This window comes from Plectropomus leopardus, chromosome 14 (assembly GCF_026936395.1).
Source record: "Plectropomus leopardus strain MGB_pleo_1.0 chromosome 14, ASM2693639v1, whole genome shotgun sequence".
NCBI lineage: Eukaryota > Metazoa > Chordata > Actinopteri > Perciformes > Serranidae > Plectropomus > Plectropomus leopardus.
In genome coordinates, this window is record NC_142189.1 from 22,583,909 (window position 1) to 22,600,743 (window position 16,835).

General features: G+C 39.4%; 1 protein-coding gene across 8 annotated transcripts in view; it reads right to left on the reverse strand.

Moving 5' to 3' along the window:
- dlgap2a (discs, large (Drosophila) homolog-associated protein 2a) overlaps positions 1–16,835 on the reverse strand; it is a 199,601-nt gene that overhangs the window by 15,050 nt on the left and 167,716 nt on the right. For all 8 annotated transcript variants that reach the window (XM_088087247.1, XM_088087246.1, XM_088087252.1 and 5 more), the window contains 4 exons: positions 11,113–11,498; positions 1,323–1,411; positions 774–1,213; positions 454–545 (listed from right to left, as the gene is read on the reverse strand). In XM_088087247.1, the coding sequence (XP_087943373.1) occupies positions 454–545; positions 774–1,213; positions 1,323–1,411; positions 11,113–11,498 (1,007 nt within the window). The remainder of the gene's footprint in view (positions 1–453; positions 546–773; positions 1,214–1,322; positions 1,412–11,112; positions 11,499–16,835) is intronic.

Below are 16,835 nucleotides of genomic sequence, written 5' to 3' on the forward strand. Positions count from 1 at the left end.
AAGCTTTAAAATTGTAATTATCAGCGAATTTGGCAAAATAGAGTTGTATATTCTGAAAGCTAAAACTTTGTTTATCTAAAATCATTCAGATCAAACAAAACCCCCAAATGACCCAAAGTTGCGATGTCTACATAAATCTACTTTTATACAGAAATGGGCTGAAGATCAAAACAGGGGTTAGGGCTGTTAAAATGAAAGCTTCTGCTGTTACTACATGATTCAGTTGACCTACAGTGATTCTAACAACACCAAACCTTCACTGAGCTAGTGTTAGCATGAAGGACAGCAAATGAAAAATTGAGTTAGGAAGACAAATCAATTCAAACAAAGTCTCAAACACACACACACACACACACACGCACACACACACACACACACACACACACACACACACACACGCACACACACACACACACACAGTCCCCCTCTCTCTCTCTTTGATGGGTTTCTCACCAGGTTTTGCTGACACAGCCAGTAGAATTGCTGGAATTTCTGAGACATGAGCAGCTGAGCGCTTCCCACTGCACTTCGGATTTTGCCCAGGACTGAAAAACACATAAACACACAAACACAGGCACGCACGCACGCACGCACACACACACACACACACACACACACACACACACACACACACACACACACAGCATTTCAAGTACAATACATACAATACAGTGCCACACATTCAGTTCAATGCATTAAAAAAATCCATCTTTTAATCTGCTTGCACAAAAGTAGCCTTATATCAGATGTCTATGAAGCTTTCAGTCACTCACTTTCCTCTGACAGGTCGTTCTCTTCAGCCTCTGCCTCCATCTCCTTACACCAGCCCTCAATCCTCTTGGTCTCCGTGTGGAGCAGTTGCATGAACCAGCTCCCATCCCTCCTCAGGGAAGGGGACGCCCTGCCAGACTCGCCCGTCGGGGTCGAGTTCTCCCGTGGGGAGGGGGGTTCCAGCTGCCAGGTGGTCTCACTGGTGGTCTCTCTGGGGCTGGGGGGCTCAGCAGGGGTACGGTAATCCTCGCGGTAGCTGAAGAGCCCCTGGGTACGCACAGTTCGCACCGCCCCGTACTGGGTGGGCGTGCTGGGCTCCGAGTGACGCTGGAAGCCCCCACCGAACTGCAGGCCCTTGTCCTCCATGGTTGGGAAGCCCTCCAGCTCCATGTCAGCCTGCACGGCTGCAGTCACACTGTTGGAGCGTTTGAACCTGCCCTGTCTGAGGTACATACACACACATGAACAAACACACACATAAATACACAGGAAGAAAACACCATAGATGGAGGTCCTGTAATGTGCTTAAAATCCCAGAACTATTATCTCACCCTTTCTTGTTGTCCTCCACCTGGATCCCAACAGAGTGGTACTCCCGCGAACCTTTGCTTTCAGATTCAGAGTCCGTAGCTGCTTCCACCTAATGTGAAGAAATGATACAAACCAACAGTGCTTCTCATTATGTGTGCTTCCATTCCCCAGTGCTTCTGGGTTTATTGGTTTGGGACTGGACAGAGCACCTTAACTGTGCACAGCCTGTCAGAAAGTAAACACCGTATGATTTATGGAGGCAGCAAAGGCAACAAGACTGAAGAGGTTTCCGGCAGAGGATTTTCGTTTTCTACGGAAATTGATCTAAGGGAGGATGTGCTGTATGTTATACTGAACACTATCTAATATCTAAAAAAGTTTGTTCTAGTTACAAATGTTGAAGGTAGACCACATTTTTTGTAATATCTATAATATTACGGCTTATTAAACCGTTGCCGTGCTACAGTGCTGTGTTGAAAATAATCACCTGAGCAACATATGTGTGAATCTCAATTTAAGGTTATATGATTGATCACATTTGCTTCGCTGTTTTTTTAAGTAATTGATTCAGGTTTGGGGTAAAGTGTGACATATTACAACATATTTTTATAGTATTTTCTGTGTCTCTGTGCACATTTATGACTGTATGCTCAAGTGACCCGGTATTGGTCCATCATCTGCACGGCATCATACCTGACCGGGAGAGTTTCAGAAGCAGAGCTTTGTACCTGACAGTTTTTGATGATTCTGTCATTTTTTTCTTCATATTTGTACTTCTACCATAAGTAAGTAAGTAGACTATGTAGTTAAATGGTACCATTCTTTGTCTGTTTTAACCAGATGAAACCTGGGAAAATTGGCTTGTTTCTTTCAAAAACATAGGTAGAAGGCGATGAGAAACTTAAAAGGAAATGACCCAAAATTAGCAAGACATTAAAAAGTACAGGAAAATCACCTGAAAATTAGCAAAGAGAAACCCCAACAACAAACAAACAACAAAAAACACAACAATGGAAAAATAAAACAAAGAAAAAACAAACAAACAAACAAACAACAAAAAAGTGCTTAAATTATACCAAAATCATTTTAAATATATAATCATGATTTGTGGCCATATTTATTTCAATTAATGAAAAGAAACATATTTTACAAGCTGTTCTTATGCTTTTATCTTATGTTTTTATTTAAACAAAAAATCCTACTTTGTAAAGTCACTGAAAACTAAAGCTGTCGGACAGGTATAATGAAGAAAAAAAAGTCCCTCTGAAATGTAGTGGAGTAGAAGCATGAAGTGTCATGAAAAGAAAATACTCTAGAAAAGTACAAGTAACTAAAATTCATACTTATGTACAGTACTTGAGTTAATATACATTGTATAATTCACCACTGTTTGTACTGGGAGGAGGCATGCTTGTCACAAGGAACCCAAAGAATTATCACCTGACTTTGCAGTCGCCCTCCGCTTTATGGAGCTTTTTTGTCACCTTTTAGCTCATTGTTGAGTCTTACAGCCCTAAACGTTACTGTTTCAGTTTGCTCACACCATTCTCATCAACATCCATCTTAAATACTGGCAGCGTTTTTAGTAAAAAAGCTCTGAAACACCTGCTATACACTACCTGCTCGATATATTTCTGAGAAGTCGGTTGAAACAAACAAAGCAAAATGACTGTCAATACTGGACATATATACATCATGTGGCCAGATACATGACTTTAAATTAAACTCTGAAAAAAAAAACACTACTTAAAGTAAGGTAGCATGGATTGGTCTTTGTCAAGTATCCACAACTGTGTGACCACGCAGTGACAGATGGGGCAACATTAGTAGATATTATCGGATGGGAAGAAGAGTGATTGATGATGATCCCATGCTCCTGCATGGCTGCGATCCTGATCCAGGAGCCCGGGCTCAGAGACTCTTTATCGCTGTCTGCGCCGCTCCCCGGAGCCCCATGTTTTACTGTCTTTATGGAAACTCTGTCAGTGCTCACCATTTATGCTACGCTTTTCTATCTGCCACTTCCCCCTTGTTTCCCCAATTGCTCATTTCTTTCCTTTTTAATTTCGTAGCTTTCACTTCTCTCTTTGTCTAGTGTTCACAATTTGTTGGCTTACTGTCACAATCTTTTCCTTTTCTTTGGCTGTCTTAAGCCTTTCTTTGTCTTTTTTGTCATTTCAGTACTTTTTCTTTAGAGCCCACTGAGCTGTTTTTTTTGTCACTGTAGCTGTACCAGAAATGGAGAGTTTTTTTTGATGGTGCAGGGTGGCTGGATATTTAGAGAGATGTATGGCTGCGGTCCAGTGTTTTGGTTTACATTTAACCCTTTAAAACCTGAAAATGGCTTGATTCTTTCAAACACATGGAAAGATGGTATTGAGCAATTTAATAAGAAATAATAATAAATAATAAGAAATGTCACAAAAATTAGTAAGAAACTAGTAAAAAGTTACAAGAAAATTATCTGTAATTTTAAAAAAGAGAAAGTAAAAAAACAAAAGGAAACAAGGAAGTGATCTGAAGAAAGTGCTATGAATAAAATGAAATGAAATAAAATAAAAACAGATAATAAATAAAGCAAAAACAAAATAGAATAGATTAAATAAAAAAGTATTATTTTCTGTAACACAATTTTAAATATGTAATTATAAAAATTACAAATATAGTTTTCCCTATTTTTGATAATATTGAATAATCACCCATAGATCATTTTCAATTCATTTTCTTGTCACCTCATTTTATGCTATTTGCCAACATTTCTTGCCAAGTTGCTCACTGCCTTTTCCCCAATTTTTTCAGTAGAATTTTACACCAATTTTCTCAGGTTCCAGAGGTATTAATGTGAAAGGTGTTAGAACACGGCACAACAAAACTAATGTTGATCCAGGCTCTACAGGGTTAAATACATGCAAAACTTGATTTAGCTTCTGTGTATGTAGGTGATAAAAAGCAAATGCTGATCTGTGTATATTCCCAGGAATATCATTCCTGCCTTTTCCACCAGACTGATTGACATCCAAAAATGTCCACATGAGACCTTTGGAGCCGCTGACAATAAATGTCCAGCTCAGTGTCATATTATGACTAAAAGAGTGAGTCAAAGGCACTAGTTCAAAATAGGCTGTGCTGCTGTTGTGGGAAAATGTCAACCCTACCTTTGGTGTGGTCAGTCTTAAAGCTGGGGAGTGACATTTTTGGAAAGCCATTTTGTATTCTGTCAGGCCATTTGAGAGAAGCTGTTAGCGGGGAGGAGATGAGTGTGGAGCAGCTTGCTGAGCTGACCTCCATTACTTTGTGTTGGAAGCAGAGCAAAGTCCACCTCATGAAAAGACAATGAGTTTCATGTCGGTGATGGATGAGGACTGACGGAGGACAAAACATCCAGGAAGCTGTGAGATTTATGTCCAATAGGCTTACCTACCCTGAAGATGTTTTGGTCTACTTACATAGAGATACGGACTCAGAGTGCACACACACGTTAACACACACACACACACTGCATCAGTAATCACAGTCACAGCGTCAGCACAGGTGTGGAAACTGTGAGCATCAGCAAGAAGTTGAAGAGAGCAACTGTGCCTTTCATCCAAAGCAAACAAACACCACCTGGTGACTTCTCCCAGCCAATGACTGCGTTTAAGGTTAAAAGCTTTGACTTCCCTCTTTATGCAACCTCATCATGGCTCCAATTAAAACTATTTTTGGACATCCATCAATCAATACTTCAGAACACAAACACGTCTTAGCTTTAGGGTGGCAAAAGTGCATCTGAGGTGGCTGTAAAGTGGCCCTTAAGGACGACAGGAAGTCAGATAACACCACGTCCGCAAGGTCAAAGATCAGAGATTAAAGACATGCTGACCTTTTCTTAGATACGCATGTCAAAAAGGAAATGGCAAATCAATACAGAAGCAGGCTAATTCAGGTTAATTATACCTCCAGTAGTAGGTGAAGTTGACTGATTGGCCAAATGATATGATGTTGCTGCAGCTGAAGCTGTCTGCACTGTAGATAAATCAATATTTGCTCAGAGTTGCCCGCTGCAACACGATTGTCATCTTTTCTACTAACTGAATGGTAGCTATTATCAAACTATCAAACAGCAGTATCTGAATGTGTTATATAATTCATTGAGTTAGCAATCAAATCATATACATATATATATTATTGAGCAGTTGTCTCAAGGAAATTCCCCTGGTAACAATTTTCAGAAAAATTCCTGGAAAATCATTAAGAATTTGTCTCATTAAATGAATTATTACGGTTTTATTTCCCAACATGAGGGTCTAAATGCTCATATGTAATCCTCTACTGCAAGGAATACAGTTCTGGTGTAGAGCCAATAACCTATAAATGTCTTTATTTTTGTTGATCTAAAGCAGGTAAAACTGAACATACTGAGTTTACATTTTCTGGTTTCCACCTAAATAAAAAATGAACAAACAAATAAATAAATAAGTCAAAATCATCATTTTTTTTCCTCTTCCAAAAGACCCAATTGCCAGAATAAAATGGAGCTCAGGCTATAGGAGTTTTAAAATCCTAACCAATTAGACTGCATCTCGCACATAAAGAGAAACTTTGCAGATGTTCTTCTCTCTAATATCAAACATGCACACATTACAAGAATTGAACGTAATGGCGCATGACACAGCTTTGCCTTGATATACGTGCTTTTGTCATGGGGTGTTAATCACCAGAGGTCCCACAATCTGATATTATAAGGACATTTAAATCATGATATAATATTATTGCAATATGAAATGGTTCACAATATACTTTGTAATGCAGTAACATATATCGCTATATATTGTGATTGATTACCTTTTATCAACTGGAAATTATGTCCCCAAAGAAATACTCCAACGCTTCTTTTTATCTAAAAAGATAAAGGTTTTCAGTTTGCTCAACTCACTTCAGTCGATGTTGTTGCAGCACATTGTGTCTTGTGGATGGAAAAAGCAATTGATTTATTTCTAGTCCATACCTGGGAACATGTGCACTGCAACTACATGCAGACTTCAGGGGATGTGTGCGCCACAACCTGGTGCAGACCACAGACTTATACACTGGTGCATACTTTTCCAAAAATGCAAATAAATAAAAAATGGCTTTGTAACAACAAAGTTTTTTAACTGCTGTGTAAGAATGAAAAAAAAATAGGGCTTTATTTCTGTCATTCATGCTGCAATTCCACCTTTGACCATGCGTTTTCACTCAATGAATCCATGGGCAGAGGAAGAAGAAGCAAGTCAGTGTTATTTATGAAGTATTATGAAGAGGGCACGGGCAGTGGCTGAATGAGACAAAGGGCTTTGTCAGTCTCTACCACAGACTGTATATAAAGATGGACAATGTGACAGCTCCCCCAAAGTGTAACTTTTCAGTCTCAATTGCCTCCTGGTGTCTGACTGCAGTATAGGTCATAAAGCCTGCCCCTCCATGTTAGTGAATGGCACACAGGCCAAACAAAAAGCTCAAAGTTGAGGCCAAACAAATTTTTCCCAAAGATGGTGTCTGACACTGGAGGTAGTTCTCATCACTCTGATGTTTGTTCAAGTGTTTGTTTTTATAGGTTCAGTTTTGAATAATGATTACAATTACAATTATTACATTTTACAAAATGGCATTTATCGCCATGATTGACAGCTGCTCGCGATTGATTGAACGGGTGTTTCAGCGGGAACACCCCCACCGTGGACATCGTTACTGCGCCGACTCCAGCTCCCAATGACATCACCAGTGCAAGATGGCAATACCCGGATATTTTAGCCTCTCTTCAGCATAGCGGGGGTAAGTACAGTCTATTATCTCTACCTATGGCAATTCTCAGTGCCCATGTGCAGTTTCAGATTGATTGGGCAAACCATCGAAGAGAAAAATGTATGCAGACAGACAGACAGACAAACGGACGGAGTTTTCTTTATTTTGTGGATTTAAAAATTTAATTTCACTGCAATATTTATAATTTATTTAATGTATCTATACAGTATCGATCCCCCGATCCCCCTCCCTCAAAGTCATGAACTGAGTGATCTTGACGTTGCTGCCAGGCAAAAGCTGCCCTCTCCATATTTTTGTCCCTCCTGGATGTTTCTGTTAAATTTAGACCTTGCCTGCACCTGCACTAGTAATTAAAAGTGCTTATGGACTCAACACACATCACTGGAGCCAATTTGAAAGCCAATATAATTCTCTGTCGCTCTCACTCTCACACGCACACACATACATAAAAACACATTTACTTGCTCCCTGGTTACTCCCTTCTTTAATTCACCTTCACTTCCTCTCAGCAGTCAGTGTCCTGCTCCCTCCGCTCCACACTTATCTCACACACTCTATTCGATCTGTATTCCTCTCTGATGGTAATGAGTGAGCTAAATCAGAGCAGCTGCATGTGTGTTGATTTGGAAAGGTGGTGCCCAGACTGTGTGTTGCCCACCGTGAAGTTTGGTGAAGCATGACAATGAGGTTTTTGTTGCAGTTCTGCTTCTTGAAATCAGCTCTCATCAGTGTGGTTAGATAGCCCGATCATCCCTGGATGACTGACTGTGACCTTGGCTTATAGGAAACTATACCTGCTGTATGTGTTTGTGGTATTAAGTTTCCCAGAGAGAAAGAGATAGAGTGATCTGTCTATTTAGTAAGTCTGTAGATGAGCAAGACAGCGAGTAAAAGAATGAAGAAGTCATATGATCAATAAATGAGTCTGGGAGTGAACACTTTGGGGACAGAGCGAGCAATGAATGAATGCGCGATGAATTAGTGTTTTTACTGAGTAAATCATGATGTTTACATGCTGCAGGAAATGAATTTAACCTGGTTACTGTGAAACCTGCAATTACATTCAACTGATTCCTCCCCTAGCACTTGTTTTTGTGAAACATGGCTGGCATTTTACATGTATTAGTGATAATCGATGATGGCTCAGATACAGGCTCTGTTGTTGTGTTAGCTGAGACTACCGGCTTATTTTACACATATTCATTTTAGTTTCAGTTTAAATTTTAGGTGTACATTGGATTTGGTCTTGCGAGTGGTGCATTTACTGACGTATTTTATGTTGTAGAAAAAAACGTGAAATGCATTTTGAGATGAGGGAACAGGAGGTGTTGAAATGTTAACTAATTTCTGTGTTTTAGGACTCATTCCTGGGGTTCTCTATATAAAACCTTTAGTCTGAATCTAGAGACCAAAAGGGGTCCATCTAAAATATCAGTAAGACACAAAATTCGGAAACTATTTCAATGCCAAATAGTGCCCCCCGTGGTCTTTGGTTTTACAAAGACATTTTTCTGTTTTTCAACTGTAACTCTCTGGTCTGTAGAACCAAGTTAAAGTCTAAAAATCTGTGGTGGAGGTTTCTCATCGGGATAAATTACAGTACATTATTTTAATGGGCTGCTAGAACTAATGTGTTGGAGGCTATTTTTAATTGCTCCAATTTACACATTACAGTGAAATGTAATATCTGGGCAAAACTCCCTGCTGGGTATTCTCTAAGTTTGGATGTGATATAACAGCGCAGTGAGTGTAGCGGGATCAATTGACTTTGAAGGGATCATTTATTCGCTGGCTGACTCCCCGATGGCAACATCTGACAGTCAGTGGCTTCTGTGTAATTTGGGTGTTAGGCCGATCATAAGCTAAAGGACTTTCTTAATATCACCTGGAAAAAAAACCCCCCAGTAATTACCCTTTCAAGGTGCGCTTGATTTATTTTTACAAGAAACTCGAAATTCAAACACCTCCAGAATAAGATTAATGGAGTAGTCTGCTTTTTTTTTCTTCAAATATTTGAAAGGTTTTCAGGTTTAGCTTTCCCCTGGTCTTTGAGTAAATAGCATAAAATACTGAATATACAGGGGGGAAATTAATAGAAGAAATTAGATGTGGACCAGGGGAAATAATGATGATGAAGAATGGTTTACAATGGGTTTCAAATCCACACAATAAATTTGATATTCTGAATTGATAAAATACCACAAATGGCCCAGAGGTGATGGTGTGAGCCGCCACAGATACCTCAATTTTTGTTCTGCAACCTTTAGACTGCGACTGGAGATTAACAACAGCAGAACCTCTGCTTATAACAGAGAATGAGGTAGACAAATCCAAGATAAGGTCACACAGAGCAGGAGATGGAGAGAAACAAAGAGAAAAAAGAGAAAGAAAGAGATGGAGAGAGGGAGCATGAAGACGGTGAGATTGAAGAGAAACTGGTACAGTAAATGGAGAGGCAGTGAATGAACTGTGGAGTGAACTTCCATTCACCAAAACCTGTTCCAGCATGAGTTGAATCTTAATTGATGGATTGCGGTAAGATGACTCACTCTTGCTATTTTTAGCTGCTGAAAGAGAGCAGTGTTTCTGGAAGGGAATGTATGTGTGTGTGTGTGTGTGTGTGTGTGTGTGTGTGTGTGTGTGTGTGTGTGTGTGTGTGTGTGTGTGTGTGTGTGAGTATGCTGTATAGTTATGCAACCAGGCATAGGTCTGAGTTGTAAAAATTTTAGTGCTCAGTGGGCCTCATGCAGCAAGACTCAGTTAAATTTCTCTTATATTTTCTCCTAACATTGTAAAAGTATCTGCTCTTTCCCAGGTGTGTTCACTGATGAACCCACTTGATCATAAGTAATGAAATGATGTCCCTAACTATACAAGGGCAGATGTTGCATTGTGTGTAAATACTCTGCCACTTGGAGAGATGCCACCAAAAAAAGGCTGTAAGAAGAACTTCTGCGTTAAGGGAAAATCAAAATCAAAACCCAGCAGTGAAATTTGTGATGCTGTAAATGCCATGTCAGCAGCAGCAGTGGAGTAAGTGTTCAGATCCTTTACTTAAGTAAAAGTACTCATACCACATCGTAAAAGTACTCTGTAAATAGTTGAAGCCCTGCATTGAAAATGTTACTTAAGTAAAAGTAAGTACAATCAGGAAACTTATTCAAGTATTAAAAGTAAAGGTGCTCACTGCAGAATATTTTAAATCAATTTAATTACTTAAAATAAATAAAAGTAAAAGCAGCAAATCATCAGAAGCTGAGACAATGAAATGTTTCTGCATGAAAACTGACTTTAACAATTACCAAAATAGTTGCAAATTATTTCTGTAATCGACTGACTTATCGAATCAGCTGCATTTGTATATTTTCACATGGTTTGTGTACAAAAATCTCAATTTTTAAAGTAGCCTCTAACTAAAGTTATCAAATGACTGCAGTTGAGTAAAAAGTGCAAGATTTCCATCAGAAGTGTCGAGGTAGAAAGTGGCATGAGATTAAAACACTTAAGTGATGGAAAATTACCTCAATCTGTACCTTAGTACAGTACTTGAGTAAATGTACTTAGCTGCACTCCACCACTGGGGACACACAGGAACTGAAATTACAGTAATTGGGTTCAGTGGTACTGATATTTCTTTGGTGCACAAATTTTATAATCCAATCATTATAATAACTGTAAAACATATAATAATCTATATTTGATTATATGATATTCATGCATTCAAAAAAAAAAAGTTCCTTTACTTTAAAGTTTCTGCTTCCCGCTGTTGGAGAAAAGATTTGATGACTGTGAAAATGAGATGTTTTTCCACTATTTTAGTATGAGTGTCCTCAACCACTCATAACATATTCTTACCAAAGAAAAGAGGAAAAATAAGAAAACATTATTAAATCCCAGAAATCAGTGAGTACTACCAAGATAAGAACTGCAGATAGGGAAAAAAATATGAACATTTGTTTGTATATCATTTCCTGCATGAGGCCCATTGAGATTTTCTCATTTAGCCCACTGAGACATGAGACTAACCTGTATCCCTATAGAGGATCGAGGTGTCTTCAGGTACTCCTCAGCCTTGGACACCAGGACGGCCTTGTCGCAGGTGAGCACCGAGCTGTGGCTGTCTGTGGACGGATGTCTTTTTCCAGCCATGACTCCGGCTGCCTCCATGGCGATGGTCACAGCCTTGGTGCTGTCCAGGCTGTCGGTGGAGTTATAGAGGGCCCTGCCTGGGTTCAGCCCCAGGCCGAGGCCGTCAGGGGCCCACATCCCACCATGAGGGTGCCTCCCCTCGTGGTAGGCGTCCTGGGTGGACTCGGTGCTGCTCTGGGCCGTGATGGAGATGAGCGGTTTGGAGGTGGTACGGGGAGGGACCGGAGGAGGGGCTTTCTTGTAGTTGGGTGTGTAGGTGATGGCTGAAAAAAGGCAGGAAGACATAATTATTTAAAAGGTCATTCTCAAGATATTGACTTGCTGTATTTACATGATCATGTTTCTGTCATTGTGGCGTTTTCATGATTTGGCATGTAAGAACATCTAAATTCAGTCTGTAAAGACATTCAACAATTAGCCCTTTGAAACCTGGAGCAACATCCTTTCTCTTGTGCTGCTTTCAAATGCCTTTCACAAGTTATGAAACCTTTGAACCATGAGCAAATTGGTGTGATTTCTTTCAAAAACATGGGGATGACAGGCAATGAGAAACTTGGTAAAAATGTCCTGCAAATTGCAAGAAATTGGGAGATTTAGAAAATTATTTTTTTTAAAAAAGCTAGTGGGAAAATTAAAAGCTAATGAAAAACCATATTTATAATGATCAAAATTACATATTGTAAATTATATTACAAAATCATCATAACTTTTAAAGCACTTTTCCCAGGTCATTTGCGTGTTGTTACCCTTGTTCTTTTTTTTTCTTTTTACTAATTTTCTGGTTATTTTCTTGTCCTTTTAATTTCTTGCTAATTTTCGGGCCATTTCTTCTTTTGGTCTTCATTGCCTTCTTCACATGTTTTTGAGAGAAATTTGTTTGTCTAATCTAATTTGTTCAGGTTTCAAAGGGTTAAAGACTTAATCTTTTTCTGAAAACCAAAGCACATCCTGTGAAAGAGAAAAGTGAAGTCAGTTGTCAACCATCAGCAGGAATTTTTCATAAATATTCCCTCTGGTGTTTGACATCATCCTGTAGAAAATGCTGGGTAAATTAATATTAACACATACCCCCATTCTACCCATGCACACATACCTAGGACGAGGCTTGCAATATTATAAAAATCAAAACCAACAATTCTTTTGTTTGTGACCTGGTACTTTCTGACTTTCTAGCCCTGTGAGCGGCACTCAGTCCCAAGTCCACAGTTTATGTTCCTACTGATAAAAAGTAATTTTAAAAACGGCTAACTCATTTCCTCAAACAGCTGCACATTTTAAAACTGATGCACCAGATGGTTTGTTGCACAGAACCATCTGAGTAGCTGTCAGTGGAAACTGTTATGAAAAGGGCAGGTGCTTAAAAAAAATACATGGCAGATGATTGGATGAATCATCTGTCTTGTGTCGTCTAAAGCAGGAGGAGAGCGAATGCAAAAAAAACAACCTTTGGTACAGTTCTTTGCTCTTCTTTTAATTAAGAAATACACTCCAAATCTGATACAAATCTGCTTTTGCAGTATTTATGCCAGAGACCTGCATGAGTCTGATTTTCAAGACCTTCTCCTGAACTAAAACTGCAGGTGAAACATTGCACCCGCCTCACCACCCGCACATATGATCAACTAGTTCTGCAACCCAACCCGTTGATACAAGAATCCTTGGGCGACCCAAAATTGTAAATCCTATAATAAGCCTATGCTGCTGAAATAATTCGATTAGGCAGTATGTTTAATGTGATCATGTTGGAACATATGATATATGTAGAACTATGATAATATAAGGTAATTTAGGAATTTTTAAAAAGATTTTTTGCTTATTCTGAGCAACACATCTTCTCAGTTAACATGCCTGTTAGTAACGCACCTGAAAGCCAAATACAAAATCAGCAGACAGAGGATTAAAACATTAAATTAAACTATTAATATTTTAATTTTATTTGAATATATTTATCATGGAACACCTGCAATCCGACTCGCATGATCTTGTTTTCACCCAGAACTGAACCTGGAAAACACTGAAGACAAACCTGATCCGATGCAGGTCTCTGATCTATGCTAACTTCTTTGGGAACTAACGCTGTTGTTTTGAACTAACAACTGCTTCTCTGGGTTATCACCCACGGCTGTAGCTGCCAGTAGCTCCTCACACGATGCCACGAACGCATTACTTGATGTCTGACAAAGTGGATTTTAATGTAAGCCTGTGATCTCACAATTCTCATATAATTTTGATTCTATGCAAGAATCCAGCTAGCATGCAGGTAAGGACACTATATCTTAGCATACTTTCCTCAAATAAGAAGGAATAGTGAATTGATCTGTCTGTTTTACACTTTTAGAGCTTTAGAAAGTATTTTTGAAAGCAGGATAGTATTTGTGGCATTAGCTCTTAATAAACTGCAGTGGCCATGTTGATGATAATGAAGAAACACTTATGGCACAGAGATTTAAGCTGTATAAGGCTTTGGATATACAGAGGAAACTTGACAGAAGGATCAGTTCATTGTTGGTTTTCTTTTTGTTGAAAAAAACCCGAAAATGTTGAGTATCACACAACTTTAAATTTAAACCCCTTCAATCTGTCCATCTAACCAACTGACTACTGTGCTTCCTTGCTGTACTGTTTGATCATTCAGTTAATAATAAACCTGTTCTATCCATGTAACAATCATAATGAATCTACTGGGTCTTACCATGCCTGTTTTTGTCCAAAGAGTCAAATATCTATTTCACTGCAACATGGGACATGGTATGTGCATAAATCTAGGCATTCTTACTTGCTCAGGATTACTATGTGGCAGAAACATCATGCAGGCACTATATACTCCTGCCCATTTTTCATATAATAACAAGCCAATAAAGGAAAGTACTTTCCGATGTATTAGCAATTAATATCATTGCTTAATTAACTCACTTTTATTACTTAATGACCTCATTAGCATATGTGGCGAGCTTATATATCACAGCGATTATGATGGCACATTAGGCAGCAACACCATTTGTTTCACAACTTGATAAAATGTAGCTGGTTGCTCAATATGTATAAAAGTAAGTTATGGCAAACTGCTGATCATCTCATCGATCCGAGCTCCTGGTATACGAGAGTACTTTCTGTTTGAGAGGTGTGTTTATCTCTCTACAAGTGCAAAGACACTTTTCCTCCTTTTCAGTTTCAGTGCTCAGGGAGGGAATGGTTAGACACTATTTAAAGGCTCTGATTTTTTTTTTTTTTTGTATAACGAATAAGTCGATAGAGTAACAGAGAACATCAAAGCCTCTGTGATGTGAGACACTCATCAGACATGGATGACGGTGAAAAACCAGAGAAGTACTCATGTGTGGAGGATCCTGGAGAGGAGATACTGCTCAAGGAAGCCTGACAACTCTCATCTTCTTATTCTGTCCACTGCATGACAGAAAGAGCGGGGATTACTTTCTTTTAAGTGTAAATGAGAATATGGACTTAATCCACAGAGAGATGGACTTGAGGAACAGGTCATGAGCGCCTCCTAAGCTTGACGCGTCTTTTTTTTTCTTCTTCAAGCAAGGCTTTTTAGGGAAAAAACTCACTCAGTGTGGTTATAAGGCTGAAACATCTGAAGTGCAAGCTGTGTTTAGTGTGTTTTGATCAAAGCTGAGAGAGTGCCAGGTAGCTCAGAGCCAAGAGCACAAGAAAGAAAGAAGGCGAGGAGGAAGAACACTGAGTCACGCTGCAGGTTAAGTTATGGGTTATCGTTTTCCTTGACAAAGAGGCAAACCATGTTGAACTCTGTGTTTCTGTTCCTGTCTTACAAATGCTTACATCACACAAAGCAATTAAAGAAGTCCTTATGAGACCAAAACCTGATCTATTTTGAGTTCTAATGAGCAGCAGCCCCCACGCAAGCTCCCAAAAGTTGTGGTGTAGAATTAATAGCATTTCAGCCTAATTACATTTTAGCCTGAACAAACACATTGTTGTCTCAAACCAATGAAAGTTTTTCTTTGTTTTTTTCTTTTGAAAGAGCATCATTTATGGTAAAAAATACCCCCCACCCCCACCAAACCTGCAACACCTTTTGGCCTCTGTCTTTCCCATATTTTGGTTGTGTTTATAAATAGAAAGAGATGTCTGGTCTATGGAGAGCGTTCTGCTCCGGGGGCTCAATGACTCATGCTGCTGTCCATTCACAAAATTAACTTCTCATGGATGAAGAGATGCATTTAGGGAAGAACAAGGAAGATGAGGGGGGAGAGAGAGAAAATAGAGATGTAGAGGTGAGAGGGGGGAACAGGAGGAGAGTGGATCTGTGCAGATGGGAAGAGAGGGTGAGAGAGTTTATGTGTGTGTGCGATAGAGAGCGAGGATAAATCAGGGAGTGAGGAGAGATCAAAGGAGGAAAGAGATGACCCATTCAGGGGGCATGATTCAGCAGGAGGACCAAAATAGAGCCATTATTAGCCAGCCAGTCGTGCAAAGGGGAATCATAATTCTTGCTCCCATCTTGGCAGTGGCAGTATTACTCAGCATTTAGATTTCACCTGAAGTGAACACAGCCGGTGCACATTCACTCAGTCACTCCCTAACTCAGTCAGTCAGTCACTCACTAAGTCCCTCCTTCCTCAGCCAATCAATCAGCCAATCACTCACTCACTCACTCACTCACTCACTCACTCATTCACTCACTCACTCACTCACTCACTCCCTCCTTCCTCAGCCAATCACGCAGTGACACCAGTGGCTCAGCACTTCTTCACTAAGTCACTCCCCCCTCTCCCTCCCTCCCTCACTCACAAAGTTTTGAATAATGTTTAAAAAAAATATTATTATCGAACAAAAACATGAAAAAAAGCAGTGTGCAGACTGAAAGCACAACCACAAGACATGTTCACAGACACAACTATGCAAACTATAATAAACTGTCATATTTAACATCATGGCCTACACTATGCCAGACAGTTTCACTAGACAAAGTGGTCAGCTAAGGCTGGATTAATAATTAGGCAAGGCAATGGCCCCATACCCACAAAAAGCCCCAGGTTCACAGTGGTACTGCACACAGTAATTAAACTGATTACACAGACCTTTGAGTTTGCACTGCTAAATCACGATATCAAGGCATGTCCTGCAATATTACCTAATCTTGTGGCCCTATCTCATTTTAATATTTTATTCTATCTTTATCAGTGTGAGTACACATGGCTAGGGGGGAAATGCATAGTGCATGAAAAAGTTACATTAATTAGATGTATCTGATTAATTTGTGAAGGAACAATGGCCAAGCATGCATGTCTTTTGATATTTATTTAGGTGATAAAATTAAATGTGAAATGAAGGATGGTCAGATTTTGGACAAGCAAGATAAGAATTAGGAATTATGCTTTTCAAACAAACACATACGTCAAATTCAAAATACACAAAACTTAGTTGAAGTCTGTTAGTCACATGTAGAAGATAAAGTCATTGTAGAGTACGTAAAGCTTTGATATTTGGCGTGTAGACTCTGACCTGGTCACTCCCCACACGGAAACACCAAGTTCAACAAAGTAGGAAGTGGGGAGTGACAATAATTTGCCCCCTGGGGAACATAGATCCAAATGTTATTCTGCTACCAAAGGGGG